The sequence below is a fragment of the Balaenoptera ricei genome, chromosome 13 (assembly GCF_028023285.1).
Source record: "Balaenoptera ricei isolate mBalRic1 chromosome 13, mBalRic1.hap2, whole genome shotgun sequence".
Classification (NCBI taxonomy): Eukaryota; Metazoa; Chordata; class Mammalia; order Artiodactyla; family Balaenopteridae; genus Balaenoptera; species Balaenoptera ricei.
The window spans coordinates 60,538,495-60,560,724 of record NC_082651.1 but is presented as its reverse complement, the minus strand read 5'-3'; the positions used below and the strand labels follow the sequence as shown (position 1 = coordinate 60,560,724).

Genomic DNA, 22,230 nt, shown 5'->3' with positions numbered 1-22,230 from the left:
CCTTGCAGCCCTCTGGGAAACTGTCATGTGTCGCTGTGTCAAAATAGCCTTTAGGCCCCTGGGACTTTCTAGATATGCCCCTGCTCAAGTACGGCAGGAAGATTCATCTCAGAAGGAGAAAAAAGCTAATTTGTAAGCGACTCTGAGGAGCCCTGTATCATGTTGTTAGGGTTTTCAAGTACCACACACACAGCTGTAGCAAGAAACAAAGCCAGTTACTCTCTTATCCACTGCGCTGTTACCTGACGCAGATTCCTGGTGACTTTCACATCATGCCAGGCATTATCATTAAACTTTCCATTCACGGGCTCCACTAGTGCTTCAAAGGCCCCTGATCCCAAATTAATGACCAGAGAGACAGCTCCATTTTTCAGGGCGAGATTGACATAATCAGCTGATTTCCCAGTGTGAAGCATCAGTCCATTCCTCTGAAGGGTTTTAAAGGACAGAGTTATTTCATCGCTGCTGCTTTGAATGGGGTTTTGAGACAAGTCGTAGCAGAAGTATTCAGATCCCTTGAAAGTGGCAATGTATTCTTCTTTTCCTAGAGGAAAACAGATACATACATGCGTAAGTAAAGAAACATACTATGTAAATTAGCAAATCTTCACAGAAACAATAACTAATCAGCCCCAAATTAACACTTTGTCTAGTTAACATTCATGACAAGAGCCCTGTCAAAGAGAGTTAAATAGTACTGTAGGTGGCAGTATATTTTTAATAAACCTCAGCTATTGGGCCATCAACTGCAATAGCTAAAGCTGACATTCGTGAAAATTCAATGCATTTTTAAGTATCACTGCAAGAGCTCTGATCAGAGAAAGTAGCTCTGTGATATCTTGAGGGCACGAGTCAGGTACCATAAATACATATTGGATGGTTCTACTCTGCTGGCAACAATGGATTCCAATGTGTTTACAACATTCTCTCCATCCAACTGAGGTGTTATTTTAATTTTCAGTGAGGCATTTATATTCAAAGATCTTCTCAGTGAAGAGCCAAATATTTCCACCACTGAGAAACCATAACAAATTATCTGATGAGGGGAAAGCAAAGAAAAAATAATAGAATTTGGTCTGGAAGTAAATAGATCTCCTATAGAGCAAGTGCATTTTTTCTCCCTGGGTGGAGGCGGCAGTGATAGAAAGCTTAATGGCATTAGCTGGATCGTTGGTTCATTCCCTGATCTCACCAAGCAGATGGTAGGGCTGGCTTTTATGAGACTGGTAAGAAATCCAGGACATCCTCAGGGGAACAGCATGTAAATGAAGTCTCAACATCTTCTATACATCTCAGTCTTTACTACATTTAGGAGTAACAACGTAGATCCCACAAAATGTTAGATCAAACACAAATGTGGCTATTTGGAAAGGGCAGTCTTTTCCCACTAATTAAGCGAGTTTAACCAAAAAAAGAGTAGAAGCCAAAAGCTCCCTCAACTTTCTAGGCAATGATGGCGTTGTACCAAGAAAAATGAGACACTGTGGTTTGGACTCAGCTTCTGATAAACTATAAACATAGAATTCTAAGTGATACTAGAGAATCTTAACCTGTTTCCCTGGTAATACAGCATCTCTACTATGCCCACTGGAGGGTTCATATACTAACACCTGTTTCCCTGGTAATACAGCATCTCTACTATGCCCACTGGAGGGTTCATATACTAACAGGGGTCTCACTCTTATCCTGGCAATAGGATTTTACCTCAGGACTATTGTCATTCAATAATCTAATAACTCATGTCTTTGCATCAGAGCTCAAATCAAGGTCTCAGCTCATCAAGGCCCAATGACCTGACACTCTGGATACAGAAAGTACCATAAGCAACTACAGGTAAGCAAGGCATGGCACTGAGTAAGATAGTGAGCACCTAAGAACTTTCACAAGAGAGTGAACCCTTGAGGGAGAGTCACTGTCTACTAGTAAACTATTAGTGAAGACTGGTGGTCAGGTTAAACTCACCACATTCTGAGGCAGAGTCACCAAGCACAGCCCAATCCATACTAGAGGGTCCCTTCCATTCAAACACTCAAAATATTGGCTGAAACCCCCCCAAGTGTTAAGCCCAGTGCTAGTCTTTAGGGATAATAGAGTGACCAAGACTGACCTAATCCCTGTCTCTGAAAGTCTACAGTTTAGGTGTTTGTTTCCCTGGTCAGTTCAATATGGCAAGTGCGTTGATATTGGGAGCCAGCACAACTAAATATTTCTGATACACTAGAAAAAAAAAAAAGCAGGCTAAACTATGAATTTAGATCCTAGCTGGCCAATTGTTAACTGCACTGGGGGCAATTATGCATCTTTTAAAATCTCAGTTTCTAAAAATGGTTAGTGATACCAGTCCTTCAGGATATAATGAGATAATGCTGTACAGGCATCTGGCAAAGTTGGTGGGCACTAGAAATGGTAGATGTCTTCCTCCTTGCCTGCCTAATGTAATAAATGTGATAAATGATCTAAAACAAATAGCATATGTCATACTTCATTGTGAAATCTAGAATACTCTCTTTAAGATCAGAAACAAAACAAAGATGCCCACTATCAACATACTGTGCTTAAAGTCCTAGCTAATGTAGGACGACAAGAAAAGCACATGAGCATTATCAAGAGTATAAGTGAAAAAAAACACATCATATTAGCAAATATAATTGTATACACTGAAAGACCAAAATTATCTTTAAAAAAAAACTGTTGGGTTTAAGATATTTCAGAAAGATCACAGAGTTATACGTAACAGGGAAAATCAATATTTTAAACATACAAACAGATCTATAGATTCAATGAAATTCCAGTAAAAATCTCAATGATTTTTTTTAAAATGAATACGAAAAGCTGGTTCTACAAGTTCTATGAGAAAAACAAAGAGCCCAAAATAGCCAAGATACACCAGAGAAAGAAGATTAAGGAACTTTCCTGTGCAAAGATGAACAATTATTAGAAAATTATGATAATAAAGATAATGCATTAGGATAGACAAAAGGGGGAGAATAAAGATAATAATCAAACTAAAAATAATCTTAAGCATATATGAAAATGATTTATATCAAGTCAGGCATTGCAAATAAGTGAGCAAAGTATAGATTAGTCAATAAATGGTGCTGGGACAACTGGTTTTCTACATGAATAAAGTGAAATTGGATCTTTACATCATTTTGTTTACAAAAATGAATTCTCCATGGACTAAGGATATAAATTAGTAAGGTAAGTCTGTAAAATTTTTGTAAGACAAGAAATTACAATACTGAAGTATGGAAGGATTTATTAAATAGGCACAAAAATCACTAATAAAATATTGATAAATTCAACTGCATTAAAATTAAGAACACCTGTTCATCATTAATATTATAAAGAGAGTAAGAATCTAAATTAGGTTGGTAGAAAATATTTTCATACCATATTAATCTACAAAGGACTACAATACAGGATTTGCAAAGCATTCTGATAACTCGATTTGAAAAAAAAGATGAACAATGGGAAAATGGGCAAAATAAATGTATAGTAATTTCATAGAAAAACAGGTATATGCTGTATGAATAAATAAAAAGATGCTCAATTCTATGAGTCTTCAGGGAAAGGCAAAAATCAAATTATATTCAGAAACTATTTCATAGCCATGAAATTGACAAAAAAATGATATGAAAAGATAGAAAAACATAGTAATTCTTATCCAATGCTAATGAGAGTGCTGATGAGCTGAAAATCGACCAACGGCAATAAGCACTATTTGGCCTTATGCTAGCCCATGGGAACGTCACATATTATAAAGGTGTCAGTCTTTAGAAAATTGTTACCATAGTCAATTAAAATACCATTCCCAATTCCCTTCAATTCATTTCTCTCTTCTCACAGTTCTGATTTTTTTTTTTTTTTAAGTATTTGTTTATTTATTTATTTATTTATGGCTGTGTTGGGTCTTCGTTTCTGTGCGAGGGCTTTCTCCAGTTGCGGCAAGCGGGGGCCACTCTTCATCGCGGTGCGCAGGCCTCTCACCGTCGCGGCCTCTCCCGCTGCGGAGCACAGGCTCCAGACGCGCAGGCTCAGCAATTGTGGCTCACGGGCCCAGCCGCTCCGCGGCATGTGGGATCTTCCCAGACCAGGGCCCGAACCCGTGTCCCCTGCATTGGCAGGCAGATTCTCAACCACTGCGCCACCAGGGAAGCCCCCAGTTCTGATTATTTGATGACAGGGAGTCAAGTGAATTCTGGTTCATATCCGTATACATACATCAGATATACTGAGATTCACTTATCTGAAGATATTTGCAAACTTTTCATCCCCAAGGAATACTCAGAACAGGTCTCTGAGCCAAAGGGAGTTTTAGAGACCCTCTTCTAGCCCAAGCTTTTAATTTACATTGTTAAGAAAATGATGCCCATGGAGTTTAAATGACTGTCAAATTCAGAAAGTGCACCAACCACAGAAGCAGGATTAGAATTCAGCCTCTGACTACCCTTAAATACTAAATAACAGAGTTTGGGGGCTTGAAGAGGTTTGATCTAGTTAAAAGGCTGTAGCATTTTATCTAAGTGACTTCACATCATTCCAAATATGATTTATTCAAAATAAATCTTGACAAAGGATTTATTTGCCAGATAATGTGGCAGAGCCAAAGGAAAAAAATAGTAAATAGAGTTTGCAGTTCACTAGATGGAAAGCTGTGAAGTCATATGAGAATTGATGACATTTCACACCATCATATTCCTATTACTTAAAAATGAAAATGTATCACTCCTTTTCTATTGTTTAATATCAAATTTAGATGATTTAAATTTGCATTAAATGCAACCACATAGTTTTGGAAAAAATCACGCTGTACAATATATCATTACCTCAAAAGGCCATAAATGAGACATGAACCTAAGCAGGGAAAATCTTTTTGCTATATTCTTTTTCAAGAAAGAATATGTGTACTATGTGAGAATACATAAGTCATTCTATTTTCTTCAAGAGGACTATAATTCCTCCAATTCTTTGTTACCATACAGTCTTTGTCATTGTTTTGTGCTATGTCATATGTAAATACCAAGGAGCATAGTGAAGAGTTATTTATGCTTTCCTGTTGAACACCTAAAGAATGGGTCTATGTCCATTTTAAAATATAAGTCCCGAATAGCTTGTGCATTTCTAGTATGTTCTAAAACAATAAACATCAAAAAGAAATTAGATTCACAGCAACATATATATCAACAAATTCTTATATCCAGGATACATAAAGAACTTATACAAATCAATCAGGAAAAAAAAAAACAAAACTAGACAAACCAACAGGAACAGACACTTTTATCCATGATAAAAGGATATCTATATGGAAAGATGTTCAACTTTATTAGTATTCAGAGAAATGCAAACTAAACCACAATAAAATATCAATACATTCCCCTACAATGAATAAAATGAAAAAGACAAAATGCACAAAGTGTTAGTGAGGATGTGGAGCAACTAGAACTCTCATGTATTGCTGGTGAGAACTGTTTTTTGCAATTAGCAATATCTTTTAAAGCTAAACACCTGCCTACACTATGATCCAGTAACCCCCACTTGTAAGGATACACCCAACAAAATGGACAAAAAGATCATCAGAATAACATACTAGAATGTTTACAGCAGCACTCTGCGCAATAACCTCAAACTGAACAGCACTGAAATGCCAATCAATAGTCGAATGGATAAATAAATTGGGGTATAGTTACACAGTGAAATATTAGACAACAATGAGAATATATAATCTACAGCTACGTGCAAAAATATGGATAAATCTCAGAATAATAACACTGAGTAAAAAAATTTCCACACATAAAAGAGAACATACTTATGATTCCATTTACATAAAAATTTTTTAAACAAGCAAAACTAATCTCTACTGTTGTAAGTCAAGGTAATGGCTACCTTTGGTAGATATGAAGCAGGGACTAGTTAGGAGGACTTTTTGGGTGCTAGCAATGTTCTGTTCTTGATCTGGGTGTTGGTTATGGGTGTGATCAGAGTGCAAAGAATCATATAGCTGTACACTTATGATACGTGCACTTCCTAGTATTTATACTATATTTCAAAAAATAATTTAAATACTAGTTTAAATAATCTGTATGACTGAGAACAAAACAAGTTCACCTGATAAAGTCTTTTCTTTGTGATTAATAGGGTGATATGAGCAATACATTACTCCCATTAATGTTACTTTTATTAGTAAAAATGAAAATAATAGCAACAGTAATAATACCAGTTATGTAGCATTTAAAAACTTAAATGCATATTAATATCCCTTAATACCATTTGCTCTCCAGAGCAACCTCATAGGATTTAGAAAAAGTATATAAGCTGCAATGGATATAATTATAATTGTTTGAACGACCATATCCAAATGTGCTGATTAATGGATCATTGTCAAGATAAAGGGAGTCTCTATTATTCATCATAGAAATGCCATGGTAGAATTAGAGAAACAATTAAAAAATAAACTGCTCAAAAGCTTGGAGCATTTTTCTAATATTCTATATTAATTTGCTTTCTGTTGCAATACAATTGGAGGAAGAGATCTAATACAGTGCCATTGGAATTAGACCTATTCAATTTTCAGCCCTCTAATAATTTAGATGAAAATACACAGTTCTTGCTCATCTAATTTTCTGAAGGAAATTTCAATGAAAAAATCCAAATTGTACAAATTCTTGTTACGCTGACTGGATAAGCTGATTCTGACAAAGTTAAATTTAATGGGAATAAACCTGAGTTCTATTCTCAGGTCTAAAACTACTCAACTGAACAAGTAAGAGTATATAGGAAACAAGATTTCCCAGACACATCAGATAAAACAAACAAAGCCAAATCTTTAGAGGATTTAGAACATGAATCAACAGTGTGATAGAGACACTCAAAAAAGCCCAGGTAAGCATGGGTTACATTCATGAAAGTTCTTAGAAGAGGGATGGGATGGTCTTGTGCTTTAGTGCTAGGCAGCTCATGCCCGTTATCACACTCTATTTAGACAAGCTGGAGTATGTTTGGATATATGCTAAGATGATAAAAGGCTTCTAGATTATATAAGGTAATGTTAAAAACCCTCTAAAGAAAAAATTTAGGGGATACATGACAGTATCTTGAAACATCAGGAAGGATGTCCCCTAGAAGAGTAATTCCATTTTGTATGGAAACAGGGGTGTAAATAGAATCAAAGCATGAAAGGTATGGGAAAATATATTCTCAATATAATGAAGACTTTCTAAGAGAGGTACCCATAGGTGGAACATTCAATTTGGTAGAAAACAAGTTACTCATCACAGAAAGAACTTAAACATAACTGAAACACTTAACTGCATACGGCAGGAGGTATTCAATCTTTGGATGGAAGAATGAACAAATAGATCCTTTTCAACAGCAAGAATTACTGATTTCTACTTTAGAGAGAGGAATATTACACAAAGAAAGGTTAAATGGCTCCCCAAGTTCACGCAGAAATTGATTCTCAGGATAATGCCCCTTCCCATTGCCTATGCTTGGGGTAAAGTCTCATTAATTTGACCCTATGTTTCCACAATTTTCAGGTTCACTGAACTTCTTTACTAAGTGAAGGATCTGCAAAGGAATGGCCCTAGTTCCTAAGGACAATGATGTCTATGGGCAGAGAGAAGTCCCACTATTCTCACTTACATGAAGAATGTCAGGCCATTTTCCTAAGCCAAGAACCTGACCTACATTATTGTTCTTGATTATCTTGCACTTCATATACACAATCCCAAATCACACAGGTTTATAAGGTTTTACTATACCTTAAAATATATTCTAAGATTGTGTTCAACACAAACCAGAAACTGAAATCAACATGTGAAAAAAAACAAGTGAACAAAAACCGACGTTTGAGTAAGAGACTTGTTTCACTTGTTTTACTGCTTTAGAAGTCAAATACACAAGAATATTGTGTCGAAAATGTCCTTGACTAAACAAAAGTACACACTAGAAGTTTACATTATTAAATTAAATAACATGCCTGGCTTTCTCTGACTATAAAGGTAAAGCAAGTTTAGAAAAACAGGAAAAGAAAGTCTGCCTATTGAAAATCACATCAGGTTAAATTCTCAGTCCCTCAGTGTAACAGAAAACAGCATAGTTTTATTTGCCAAAACCCTCTGTAATTTAGAAATTAAAACAATCAATTGATCACTATAAGGAAAAACAGCGTTATTTTAAAGGGAGAGTAGTTCACTCTTTCCTTGGATTTTCTACCTGATGCAATGCTGTAAATCATTCCAAAATTCCCAAATGTGATTCAACCTACAGAAATTCTGAGGCTAACTTCTATTGTTTGCAGCAAGAAATCAAGCTTCATAAAATATTCATTCTTCAAGGTTTTATTTCACTTTAGATACACCTCAGGGCAACCAATCCAGAAATAAGTTGCCAAGAATCCATCAGATAACCCCTAAAATAGGCACACTCTTAATGACGATATATGTGAGGTCATTAAATATGAAAGGTAAAGAAGACTTAGATATTATTTGGCACAATGCTCTAATTTATTAGATGAAGAGAGTGAGGCCTCAACAGATAAAACTGTGGTCACATAACAAATTGGAGTAGAATCAAAATATGTATAACTCTTGCCCTCTTTATTCCAACCTCATGTTCTTCCTTATTTCCTATATATTGCCATGAAATGAGCCTCTAATTCATTATCAAAAACTAAATGCAGCTTAAACTTGAACATATTAAAAAAAAAAAAAATAGGACACAGCCCAACACTCTATGACAATTTTCCAATCCTATTGTGCAACTGATTTGCATTTGTTTAAATAACTGCAGGTGCTGGGAACCAAACAGGCCACTCCATGCCTAACTGGGCTGATGACCATTCAGTTCTGCACAGATGCTATGACACACAGGGAAAGTCATAAGCAAACATTCACCAGGTGTGCAATATCGCAATTTCTGGGCCTGCCTCCAGCTCAACTCCCACAGTTGAATCTATGACAACTAGACTCTAGCATCTTTTAACCTGGAGGATAACAGTGACACAATCAAAGTAAAAACATAGCTTGGTGAATTTAGGCTTTGCAAAGAATCTCTATATGAACTTATGATTCCTTTGGGGTCAATTAATGATTACCCAATAAATAAATTATATATATGTATATATAGCAAATATACCATTATATATATAATTATAGGAAGACAATGATATTTATAGCAGATTTATAGATATCCTGTATTTATAAACAATCCTTATTTATACTAAGATCAGTATAAACTAAGAACACTTGGATTTTAGAGTACCACGCTTTGCACTTGGGGAAGAGAAGGGATGTTGGAAACCCATGGCATGTCTTTGATCTTAAGGCAAAGAATACTGAATCCAAAAGTCACACATGTAAAGAACCTAGTAGTCCTCAAACTGGAATTGAGAGGGAGATTAATAATTCATTCAGGCATCATCTTGGTCAAACTTTTCTATTTTATTCCATGTACATATAAGTCCATGCCACTCTCTCACTTCGTTCCAGCTTTCCATTCCCCCACCCTGTGTCCTCAAGTCCATTCTCTACGTCTGCGTCTTTTATTCCATGTACAATGGGAAGCCACTAGAGTATTAAGGCTGGAGAGTGACAAGTTCTGATTTACATTTTTCAAAGTTAAGTCTGGCTTCTGTGTGGAGTTTGGATTCTGGATATGCATGAAAGTGCTAGCAATGAGACTAACAGTTGTAAAGTTATAGACCATAGGAATGAGGGCTATAGAGTCATATACACCTGGGTTTCAACCCCATTCTCACATTGTGAGTACTTAAATAAATAATCAATCGTCTTAAAAAATCTCTTTTTTCTCATCAGCAAATGGAGGCACTAACACTAGGAGCTATATGACAGGTTGGTTGTGAGGATTAAGTAATAAAATGTATGTGCAATAAGTTTATTAGAGTCAAAATCCATGGGATATGTTCATGGCATATAAACATGAAAGAGTATTTGTTTACATATTCATTATATTTCTTCAGTCACTGATTGTAAACATGCATGCACTGTCAACTTCCTTTCCCCATCTCTTCACAACATCTTGGGCAGAATTATTAAATTTTGGGGCTTTTGGTTATTAAAAACTCAGGCTAATTTATAACTCTCACCTAAGATTTGATGTAAATTTCAGCCTTCAATTCATAGTCTGAGTTGAGGAAGAAGGGGAGGATGTGGTATGACCACAGACATCTTCTTACCACCTGCCTTAAAACCTGGCCCTTCCATTTTATTGGGATGGAGTCAATGACAGGAAGAGAACAGGACAGTGGCTATGCTTATAGTCTCTTTCTGTTGGTTGTACCTGCTTCTTTGGTTCACCCCCATTGACCTCTGATGCCTTCCAAATGGTAGATTCCTAAGTGCTCTGTAGGGCCTCCCCACTGCATTTTCCAAACATAATTTAAGGGGTGGGGTGGTGGAGATAGAGAGATTCATCTGGCTCAACCTGCTTCATCCTCTGGTTCCAACACACTGCATCTGGCTACTGTGATCCCCTGGCCCAGCAGCCCAGCAAGTGGCCTTCTTGTGAGAGATACTGGCCAGATGGCTCAAGTCCCAGACTAAAGTGTAGTGTCTGCATGACCCATAGAATCTTAGGCATCCTGGCTATACCACATGTTGAGAGTTTAGGTTGTACTCCTTTGTCTCTGTCCACTGTACCAGTCCCCTTCTCTCCTCAGAAAGGCACGAGGCAGGTCAGCAAGTTTGATGCAGACACTGTCATGTGTAAGGAATGCAGAATGCGGACATTCCTCTTTTGCAGGCATACACAGGCACTGCACACGCTTCTATAGTAGTCTGTTCTCCCGATTACCTTGGGTAAAGGAAGCACACTTCTCCTTGGACAATACATTTTCATGGGGTCTATGACCTACTGACTCTTCTGCCCCACTCACCCATCTCCAGTGCTTAGGTAGATAAGGAAGGTGGGAGGTAGGGAGGAATCAGGAGGGGTCAAAAGGTCAGTTTTGCTATCATCTAGTAAGTGCTGAGGAAGATAACTGGCCCGTTTTTAGAGATTTTCTTTATAGTGGAGGTTACTTAAATTCTGTTTCAGGGGCCTTTAGTTAACAATTCTATGAGAAAAATTTATCCTCAGCATGCTGCTGTGAACATAAAGAAATACCTGGCATATGGTGGGCAATCAACTGTTGGTTATTATTATTGTTATTATTAAACTAACTACCATATTTTAAAGGACTGTCCAGCAGTTTTAAAGAATCAGCTTTTTACCTAATCATTTAATAACCAGAATATCATTATGCCCAGCACCCTAGTTCTAGGAAATTTTTGGTTAATTCAGGTTCATGGAGTAAGAAAGAGATGGAGGTATTACAAATAGCATAAAGGAAGGAAAAATATGTCTCTTTATTGATGGTTTACCCTTTTAAAGAGGTTTATACCTTGATGACTTGCAAAATGATTTCATGAGGTTTTTGTGTTTTTATTTTTCATTCTCTAAGGGAAAAAAGCATCACGCTAAGGATCAGGAGAGTTGAGCGCTGGTTTCCACTCAGCCACTTTTCAGCTCTCTGCCCTTGGCCACTCCACTTAGCCTCACTGGGCCTTATTTTTTTCCCTGGCAAAGTGACATAGCTGGACTAAGTGATCTCCAGTGTTTCTTTCAATTCTAAAATTTTATGGCCCTATAACATTCTTGATTCATTGAGCCACTGTTTCATTCAATAAACATTTACTGAGGCTCAACTCTGCCAAACCCTATTGCTTTCCTGCTGTCAAAATCACACAACATGCTAGAGTTAAAGTGTCTTTAAAGGTTTCTGATGGCTGCTGCTTTTACAAGGAACTTTCCATAGCAACCTCTGTCTCCCTGAGCTTCTAGAGCTACTTTTCCTCTTATACTGTAAGGACTTAAAATTTAAGAAAAACAAAGCAACATGGAAGGTGTTCTGCTTACACTTTATCAGAAATAAACTTTCAATTCAGATCACTTTTCTTCCTTAGTCTGGAAAAGAACACCTTCAACAGACTTTTTGGTCCAATATGTGCTGGGGTGTTAAAAGAATGTGATGAATTTTTTTTCCCCCAAATTTAAGGTACTTTTCCGTGTAAATGAAATTCTTAGAATAATAAAACATTTGAAGAGAAAGCTGATATTACTTACTATATGTTTATATGAATTAATTTGGGAGCATGTATATTTCTCCAATGAATGTATGAAAGGATAAATCAATAATGACTAGTGTTTTCCTATGGATAGAACCCTTAGTTTGGAATTAGGAACCCTGAGTTCAGTTCCCCCACTTAATGGTTGGTGCTACATGACCATGGGCAAGTAAACGTAGCTGAGTCTGAGCTTACTTCAGTACAATGGCTATTGTCATGCTGTCATGCCACACCTTCAGATTTTTAAAAAATAAGGATCAGTAATATAATGATTATGGAATTACTATCATTATTATTAATTACACACTGATTCTTCCATAACCTCCCCACATCTCATCTGTCATAGCTGTATTGAAAGCATCATAAATCAACATTGTCTAGCTCAGCATTTTTCAAAATAGGTTTCTCATCTGCTTTGAATACTATTTTCTCAAGCCTCCCAAGGATGGTACAAAACTAACACCTTTCTAGATACACAGGAGAGAAGTTATTTATTCTGTACAATAGATTCCTTAGGATTTTATTCCCTTCCCAACACCAGCAGAGCTCCAGCCTAATGCAAACACACAGAATTTATCAGAAAGAGTTTGGAAGTAGTTTACAGAATAGAAGGAATCACCGAACCATCAAGTCTTGGAAAGGATGGAACATGGGGAAGATCTAAGCTCCTCATAGTTTTGGTCTCCTATAGGGTTGTATCGCTCGTATAACTCAACAACAGCGAACCCCAGACTCAAAGTAATTTCATTCAAGTCCTGAATTCCCCAAAGGGGATGAAATTTGATTAGCTCAGCTTGTGTTGGTCAGAAATATTTACTCCCAGTTCAGACTTTTATGATTGGAGTAGGGGAAACAGGCAGGATTATAAAACAGGAGCATATGGGGGAATCACATGAGAGGACAGCCTACTCATTGATTAACACTTGACATTGACAACAAGTAGGTATTGGGATCTAATATTAAAAGAGAACCCTTCCCAGCATGTAGAAATTATGACAATTTCCTTTTTAGAACACTAAATATAAACTTATGTCTCAAGCTCCAATTTTTTTAAAAAAAATGGACATTGGCTGATTTGTGGTTAACTTTCTTTTAACTGTGAAACTTTATCAGAAATCTCAGTGAATCACATAAATGTAAATTTTAGAACTGGAAAAAGGAGACCTTTAAAGGTTATGAGATTTTCTCTGGCGTCTATAACTAGGCACAGGTGAAGCTGAGATGAGAAGCTGAGTCTCAAGACCAGTTGATCCCAAACAGGGCTGGTCATCAGAATCACCTGGGAAAGAAACCTTTAAAAAATATTGTACAACACAGGGAATATAGCCAATATTCTATAATAACTGTAAATGCAGTATAACCTTTAAAAATTGTGTACCACTATGTTGTACGCCTGAAACATATAATATTGTACATCAACTCCACCTCAATAAAAAAAGAAGAAAAAAAAGCATATTTCTAGCACCCATTCCCTTAAGTCCTACTTTCATAAGACTGGAGTAGTGCTCCTGATACTTTCGTATTATTTTTTACTTCCTAGTTATTTCCAGTAACCAGTTAAGCTTGAAATTCAATGTTTCTTGTAAAATACTGGGCCTTCGCTTCCCTTACTCTCCAAGAAAAGAACCCACTTCCCAACAAACAGCACAAAATGTACAATAAAATAGATGAAATATAAACAAAGCAATCAAAAAGCAGAGCACATTCTCACTTTCTAGTTTGGAAGTAATCTGATTGGTGAGAGAACATTCTGGCCAGACTGAATAATACCACCTCTTGATCAGTAACTATAATTCACAATATATCTGTCCACTTCTCACACTGATAATTCTCTGATCTCAAGGATAAGACACATTTCCACATTCACAAGCTGTAAATGCTTTTTTTCCTTTTCTACCTGTTGTGAGTAAACCAAACACCCTATTGAAACAAGTCTTTTCTTTCTAAAGATCACTGGCCTTGACACTATATGGCAAGAACTCGTGATATATTTTATATCCCATACTTGAAATAAGTTTCCTCCCCCTCCATTCTCCACACTACATGCCTTTCTCATGAACAATTCATAAAACCATAAAAGTTAAAGAGATCTTCTAATTCAAGGTCTTCTGAAAATTTCTTCCCAGTTACCCAGGATTCACATACTGTACATAGACTTTGTACTTGCAATGTACTCTTCTATTTTTTATAGAAATAGGAATTGTTCTAAATTGATTTCATAAAAGTAACGGTTCACCACTCAAATTTGAAAAACACTGATTTAATTCAGTCTTTTCATTTTACAGATAAGAAAACTAAGGCCCGGAGAATTTAAGAGACTTGGCAAAAACCACTTAGCTTGTGAATACCTCAGACTAGAATTTGGATCTCTGACTGAATCCTATGCTCTTTCTACTACAGTCTGCTGCATTTCTAATGCTATTTTAGATAGGTTTGAATGGACACCTTCACAGTTTCAGACAGTAGAAAATATTCATTTTGAAGAATATAGGACAGTCTAGCTTTTTTACCAAGACGTTCAATCCTAATTTAATCTCTTTCCCAGGTACCTAGTTTTCATAACTCCTAGACAAAATATGCAAAATTATAGCTTTATAGCTTTCATATCGCCAGTTAATATTACTATTAGTTTTCTCAGCTATTATCTCAAAGTGAGGTAATCATCTTGACTACCTTACCATATTTGCACTAATTATGGTAAGTTTCTCAACATCAAAATTTTAATTTTGCAGTTTATTTTGATTTATAGTGTTATAATGAAAGTCTTTAACTTAAATGTTCAAATATTCCTAATTAAAAACAGACAATGCGGAAAAGAAGTGTCGGTGAGCTTAAAGATGGCGGAAGAGTAAGACGCGATCACCTTCCTCCCCACAAATACATCAGAAATACACCTACATGTGGAACTGCTCCTACAGAACACCTACTGAACGCTGGCAGAAGACCTCAGACTTCCCAAAAGGCAAGAAACTCCCCACGTACCTGGGTAGGGCAAAAGACAAAAGGAAAAACAGAGACAAAAGAATAGGGACTGGACCTGCACCTCTGGGAGGGAGCCGTGAAGGAGGAAATGTTTCCACACACTAGGAAGCCCCTTCGCGGGCGGAGACTGCGGGTGGCGGAGGGGGGAAGCTTTGGAGCCACGGAGGAGAGCGCAGCCACAGGGGTGCGGAGGGCAGAGCGGAGAGATTCCCGCACGGAGGATCGGCGCCGACCAGCACTCGCCAGCCCGAGAGGCTTGTCTGCTCCCCCGGGGTGGGCGGGGGCTGGGAGCTGAGGCTCGGGCTTTGGTTGGATCCCAGAGAGAGGACTGGGGTTGGCGGCGTGAACACAGCCTGAAGGGGGCTAGTGCGCCACGGCTAGCCGGGAGGGAGTCCAGGAAAAAGTCCGGAGCTGCCGAAGAGGCAAGAGACTTTTTCTTGCCTCTTTCTTTCCTGGTGTGCGAGGAGAGGGGATTCAGAGCGCCGCCTAAACGAGCTCCACAGACGGGCGCGAGCCGCGGCTATCAGCACGGACCCCAGAGACAGGAATGAGACGCTAAGGCTGCTGCTGCCGCCACCAAGAAGCCTGTGTGCAGGCACAGGTCACTCTCCACACCGCCCCTCCTGGCAGCCTGTGCAGCCCGCCACTGCTAGGGTCCCGTGATCCAGGGACAACTTCCCCGGGAAAACGCACGACCGACGCCTCAGGCTGGTGCAACGTCACACCGGCCTCTGCCGCTGCAGGCTCGCCCCGCCTCCTCTGTAACCCTCCCGACCCCCGGCCTGAGTGAGCCAGAGCCCCCGAAGCAGCTGCTCCTTTAACCCCGTCCTGTCTGAGTGAAGAACAGACGCCCTCAGGCGACCTACACACAGAGGCGGGTCCAAATCCAAAGCTGAACCGCAGGAGATGTGGGAACAAAGAAGAGAAAGGGAAGTTTCTCCCAGCAGCCTCAGGGGCAGCGGATTAAAACTCCACAAACAACTTGATGTGCCTGCATCTGTTGAATACCTGAATAGACAACGAATCATCCCAAATTGAGGAGGTGGACTTTGAGAGCAACGATATATATATATTTTCCCCCTTTTTCTCTTTTTGTGAGTGTGTATGTGTATGCTTCTGTGTGTGATTTTGCCTGTATAGCTTTGCTTTTACCATTTGTCCTAGGGTTCTGTACGTCCGTTTTGTTTTGTTTTGTTTTATTTTTACTTTAAAATATTTTTTTAAAATAATTTTTTATTTTTTATTTTAATAACTTTATCTTATTTTATTTTACTTTATTTTATTTTATCCTCTTTCTTTCTTTCTTTCTATTTTTTCTCCCTTTTATTCTGAGCTGTGTGGATGAAAGGCTCTTGGTGCTCCAGCCAGGAGTCAGTGCTGTGCCTCTGAGGTGGGAGAGCCAACTTCAGGACACTGGTCCACAAGAGACCTCCCAGCTCCATGTAATATCAAACGGCAAAAATCTCCCAGAGATCTCCATCTCAATGCCAAGACCCAGCTTCACTCAACAACCAGCAAGCTACAGTGCTGGACATCCTATGCCAAACAACTAGCAAGACAGGAAAACAACCCCATCCATTAGCAGAGAGGCTGCCTAAAATCATAATAAGGCCACAGACACCCCAAAATACACCACCAGACGTGGACCTGCCCACCAGAAAGAAAAGATCCAGCCTCATCCACCAGAACACAGGCACTAGTCCCCTCCACCAGGAAGCCTACATAACCCACTGAACCAACCTTAGCCACTGGGGACAGACAACAAAAACAACGGGAACTACGAACCTGCAGCCTGCGAAAAGGAGACCCCAAACACAGTAAGTTAAGCAAAATGAGAAGACAGAAAAACACACAGCAGATGAAGGAGCAAGGTAAAAACCCACCAGACCTAACAAATGCAGAGGAAATAGGCAGTCTACCTGAAAAAGAATTCAGAATAATGATAGTAAAGATGATCCAAAATCTTGGAAATAAAATAGAGAAAATACAAGAAATGTTTAACAAGGACCTAGAAGAACTAAAGAGCAAACAAACAATTGTGAACAACACAATAAATGAAATTTTAAAATCTCTAGAAGGGATCAATAGCAGAATAACTGAGGCAGAAGAACGGATAAGTGATCTGGAAGATAAAATAGTGGAAATAACTACCACAGAGCAGAATAAAGAAAAAAGAATGCAAAGAATTGACGACAGTCTCAGAGACCTCTGGGACAACATTAAACACACCAACATTCGAATTATAGGGGTCCCAGAAGAAGAAGAGAAAAAGAAAGGGACTGAGAAAATATTTGAAGAGATTATAGTTGAAAACTTCCCTAATATGGGAAAGGAAATAGTTAATCAAGTCCAGGAAGCAGAGAGAGTCCCATACAGGATAAATCCAAGGAGAAACATGCCAAGACACATATTAATCAAACTATCAAAAATTAAATACAAAGAAAACATATTAAAAGCAGCAAGGGAAAAAAAACAAATAACACACAAGGGAATCCCCATAAGGTTAACAGCTGATCTTTCAGCAGAAACTCTGCAAGCCAGAAGGGAGTGGCAGGACATATTAAAAGTGATGAAAGAGAAAAAGCTAAAACCAAGATTAGTCTACCCAGCAAGGATCTCATTCAGATTTGATGGAGAAATTAAAACCTTTACAGACAAGCAAAAGCTAAGAGAATTCAGCACCACCAAACCAGCTTTACAACAAATGCTAAAGGAACTTCTCTAGGCAGGAAACACGAGAAGGAAAACACCTACAATAACAAACCCAAAACAATTAAGAAAATGGGAATAGGAACATACATATCAATAATTACCTTAAATGTAAATGGATTAAATGCTCCCACCAAAAGACATAGACTGGCTGAATGGATACAAAAACAAGACCCGTATATATGCTGTCTACAAGAGACCCACTTCAGACCTAGGGACACATACAGACTGAAAGTGAGGGGATGGAAAAAGATATTCCATGCAAATGGATATCAAAAGAAAGCTGGAGTAGCAATTCTCATATCAGACAAAATAGACTTTAAAATAAAGACTATTACAAGAGACAAAGAAGGACACTACATAATGATCAAGGGATCGATCTAAGAAGAAGATATAACAATTGTAAATATTTATGCACCCAGCATAGGAGCACCTCAATACATAAGGCAAATACTAACAGCCATAAAAGGGGAAATCGACAGTAACACAATCGTAGTAGGGGACTATAACACCCCACTTTCACCAATGGACAGATCATCCAAAATGAAAGTAAATAAGGAAACACAAGCTTTAAATGATACATTAAACAAGATGGACTTAATTGATATTTATAGGACATTCCATCCAAAAACAACAGAATACACTTTCTTCTCAAGTGCTCATGGAACATTCTCCAGGATAGACCACATCTTGGGTCACAAATCAAGCCTCAGTATACTTAGGAAAATTGAAATCATATCAAGCATCTTTTCCGACCACACTGCTATGAGACTAGATATCAATTACAGGAAAAAATCTGTAAAAAATACAAACACATGGAGGCTAAACAATACACTACTTTATAACCAACAGATCACTGAAAAAATCAAAGGAAATCAAAAAATACCTAGAAACAAATGACAATGAAAACATGATGACCCAAAACGTATGGGATGCAGCAAAAGCAGTTCTAAGAGGGAAGTTTATAGCAATACAATCCTACCTTAAGAAACAAGAAACATCTCAAATGAACAACCTAACCTTACACCTAAAGAAATAGAAAGAAGAACAAAAAAACCCCCAAAGTTAGCAGAAGGAAAGAAATCATAAAGATCAGATCAGAAATAAATGAAAAAGAAATGAAGGAAACGATAGCAAAGATCAATAAAACTAAAAGTTGGTTCTTTGAGAAGATAAACAAAATTGATAAACCATTAGCCAGACTCATCAAGAAAAAAAGGGAGAAGCCTCAAATCAATAGAATTAGAAATGAAAAAGGAGACGTAACAACCGACACTGCTGAAATACAAAGGATCATGAGAGATTACTACAAGCAACTCTATGCCAATAAAATGAACAACCTGGAAGAAATGGACAAATTCTTAGAAATGCACAACCCTCCGAGACTGAACCAGGAAGAAATAGAAAATATGAACAGACCAATCACAAGCACTGAAACTGAAACTGTGATTAAAAATCTTCCAACAAACAAAAGCCCAGGACCAGATGGCTTCACAGGTGAATTCTATCAAACATTTAGAGAAGAGCTAACACCTATCCTTCTCAAACTCTTCCAAAATATTGCAGAGGGAGGAACACTCCCAAACTCATTCTACGAGGCCACCATCACCCTGATACCAAAACCAGACAAAGATGTCACAAAGAAAGAAAACTACAGGCCAATATCACTGATGAACATAGATGCAAAAATCCTCAACAAAATACTAGCAAACAGAATCCAACAGCACATTAAAAGGATCATACACCATGATCAAGTGGGGTTTATCCCAGGAATGCAAGGATTCTTCAATATACGCAAATCAATCAATGTGATACACCACATTAACAAACTGAAGGAGAAAAACCATATGATCATCTCAATCGATGCAGAGAAAGCTTTTGACAAAATTCAACACCCATTTATGATAAAAACCCTGCAGAAAGTAGGCATAGAGGGAACTTTCCTCAACATAATAAAGGCCATATATGGCAAACCCACAGCTAACATCGTCCTCAATGGTGAAAAACTGAAACCATTTCCACTAAGATCAGGAACAAGACAAGGTTGCCCACTCTCACCACTATTATTCAACATAGTTTTGGAAGTTTTAGCCACAGCAGTCAGAGAAGAAAAAGAAATAAAAGGAATCCAAATTGGAAAAGAAGTGAAAGTGTCACTGTTTGCAGATGACATGATGCTATACACAGAGAATCCTAAAGATGCTACCAGAAAACTATTAGAGCTAATCAATGAATTTGGTAAAGTAGCAGGATACAAAATTAATGCACAGAAATCTCTTATAGTCCTATACACTAATGATGAAAAATCTGAAAGTGAAAACACTCCCATTTACCACTGCAACAAAAAGAATAAAATATCTAGGAATAAACCTACCTAAGGAGACAAAAGACCTGGATGCAGAAAATTATAAGACACTGATGAAAGAAATTAAAGATGATACAAATAGATGGAGAGATATACCATGTTCTTGGATTGGAAGAATCAACATTGTGACAATGACTCTACTACCCAAAGCAATCTACAGATTCAATGCAATCCTTATCAAACTACCACTGGCATTTTTCACAGAACTAGAACAAAAAATTTCACAATTTGTATGGAAACACAAAAGACCCCGAATAGCCAAAGCAATCTTGAGAACGGAAAATGGAGCTGGAGGAATCAGGCTCCCTGACTTCAGACTATACTATAAAGCTACAGTAATCAAGACAGTTTGGTACTGGCACAAAAACAGAAATATAGATCAATGGAACAGGATAGAAAGCCCAGAGATAAACCCACGCACATATGGTCACCTTATCTTTGATAAAGGAGGCAAGAATATACAGTGGAGAAAAGATAGCCTCTTCAATAAGTGGTGCTGGGAAAACTGGACAGGTACATGTAAAAGTATGAAAATAGAACACTCCCTAACACCATACACAAAAATAAATTCAAAATGGATTAAAGACCTAAATGTAAGGTTAGACACTGTAAAACTCTTAGAGGAAAACATAGGAAGAACACCCTATGACATAAATCACAGCAAGATCCTTTTTGACCCACCTCCTAGAGAAAGGGAAATAAAAACAAAAATAAACAAATGGGACCTAATGAAACTTCAAAGCTTTGGCACAGCAAAGGAAACCATAAACAAGACCAAAAGACAACCCTCAGAATGGGAGAGAATATTTGCAAATGAAGCAACTGACAAAGGATTAATCTCCAAAATTGACAAGCAGCTCATGCAGCTCAATATCCAAAAAACAAAGAACCCAATCCAAAAATGGGCAGAAGACCTAAATAGACATTTCTCCAAAGAAGATATACAGATTGCCAACAAACACATGAAAGAGTGCTCAACATCATTAATCATTAGAGAAATGCAAATCAAAACTACAATGAGATATCATCTCACACCGGTCAGAATGGCCATCATCAAAAAATCTAGAAACAATAAATGCTGGAGAGGGTGTGGAGAAGAGGGAACCCTCTTGCACTGTTGGTGAGAATGTAAATTGATACAGCCACTATGGAGGACAGTATGGAGGTTCCTTCAAAAACTAAAAATAGAACTACCATATGACCCAGCAATCCCACTACTGAGCATATACCCCGAGAAAACCATACTTGAAAAAGAGTCATGTACCAAAATGTTCATTGCAGCTCTATTTACAATAGCCAGGACATGGAAGCAACCTAAGTGTCCATCAACAGATGAATGGATAAAGAAGATGTGGCACATGTATACAATGGAATATTACTCAGCCATAAAAAGAAACGAAATTGAGTTATTTGTAGTGAGGTGGATGGACCTAGAGTCTGTCATACAGAGTGAAGTAAATCAGAAAGAGAAAAACAAATACTGTATGCTAACACATATATATGGAATCTAAGAAAAAAAAAAAAAGATCATGAAGAACCTAGGGGCAAGACAGGAATAAAGACACAGACTTACTAGAGAATGGACTTGAGGATATGGGGAGGGGGAAGGGTAAGCTGTGACAAAGTGAGAGAGTGGCATGGACATATATACACTACCAAATGTAAAATAGATAGCTAGTGGGAAGCAGCTGCATAGCACAGGGAGATCAGCTTGGTGCTATGTGACCACCTAGAGGGGTGGGATAGGGAGGGTGTGAGGGAGGGAGATGCAAGAGGGAAGAGATATGGGAACATATGTATATGTATAACTGATTCACTTTGTTATAAAGCAGAAACTAACACACCATTGTAAAGCAATTATACTCCAATAAAGATGTTAAAAAAACAAACAAACAAACAAAAAAAAGACAATGCATTTTAAATTGATAGTATTACCAATAATGTGGGAAAAAAATCTGTATCATTTTATAATAAAAAATAAACATAAATTGACTATACATAACTATATTGACAAGAAACTAATTACTGGATAATTAGGTATATCAG

The 22,230-nt window shown here is 37.7% G+C and overlaps 1 protein-coding gene across 18 annotated transcripts in view; it reads right to left on the bottom strand.

Annotated features, from left to right (window-relative positions):
- Window positions 1-22,230, bottom strand: part of NRXN1 (neurexin 1) — a 1,117,469-nt gene that overhangs the window by 692,937 nt on the left and 402,302 nt on the right. For 17 of the 18 annotated variants that reach the window (XM_059942818.1, XM_059942803.1, XM_059942804.1 and 14 more), the window contains one exon: window positions 243-544. In XM_059942818.1, the coding sequence (XP_059798801.1) occupies window positions 243-544 (302 nt within the window). Of the gene's footprint in view, window positions 1-242; window positions 545-11,822; window positions 11,841-22,230 lie in introns of all 18 variants that reach the window. The other variant, XM_059942801.1, reaches the window with a different exon arrangement.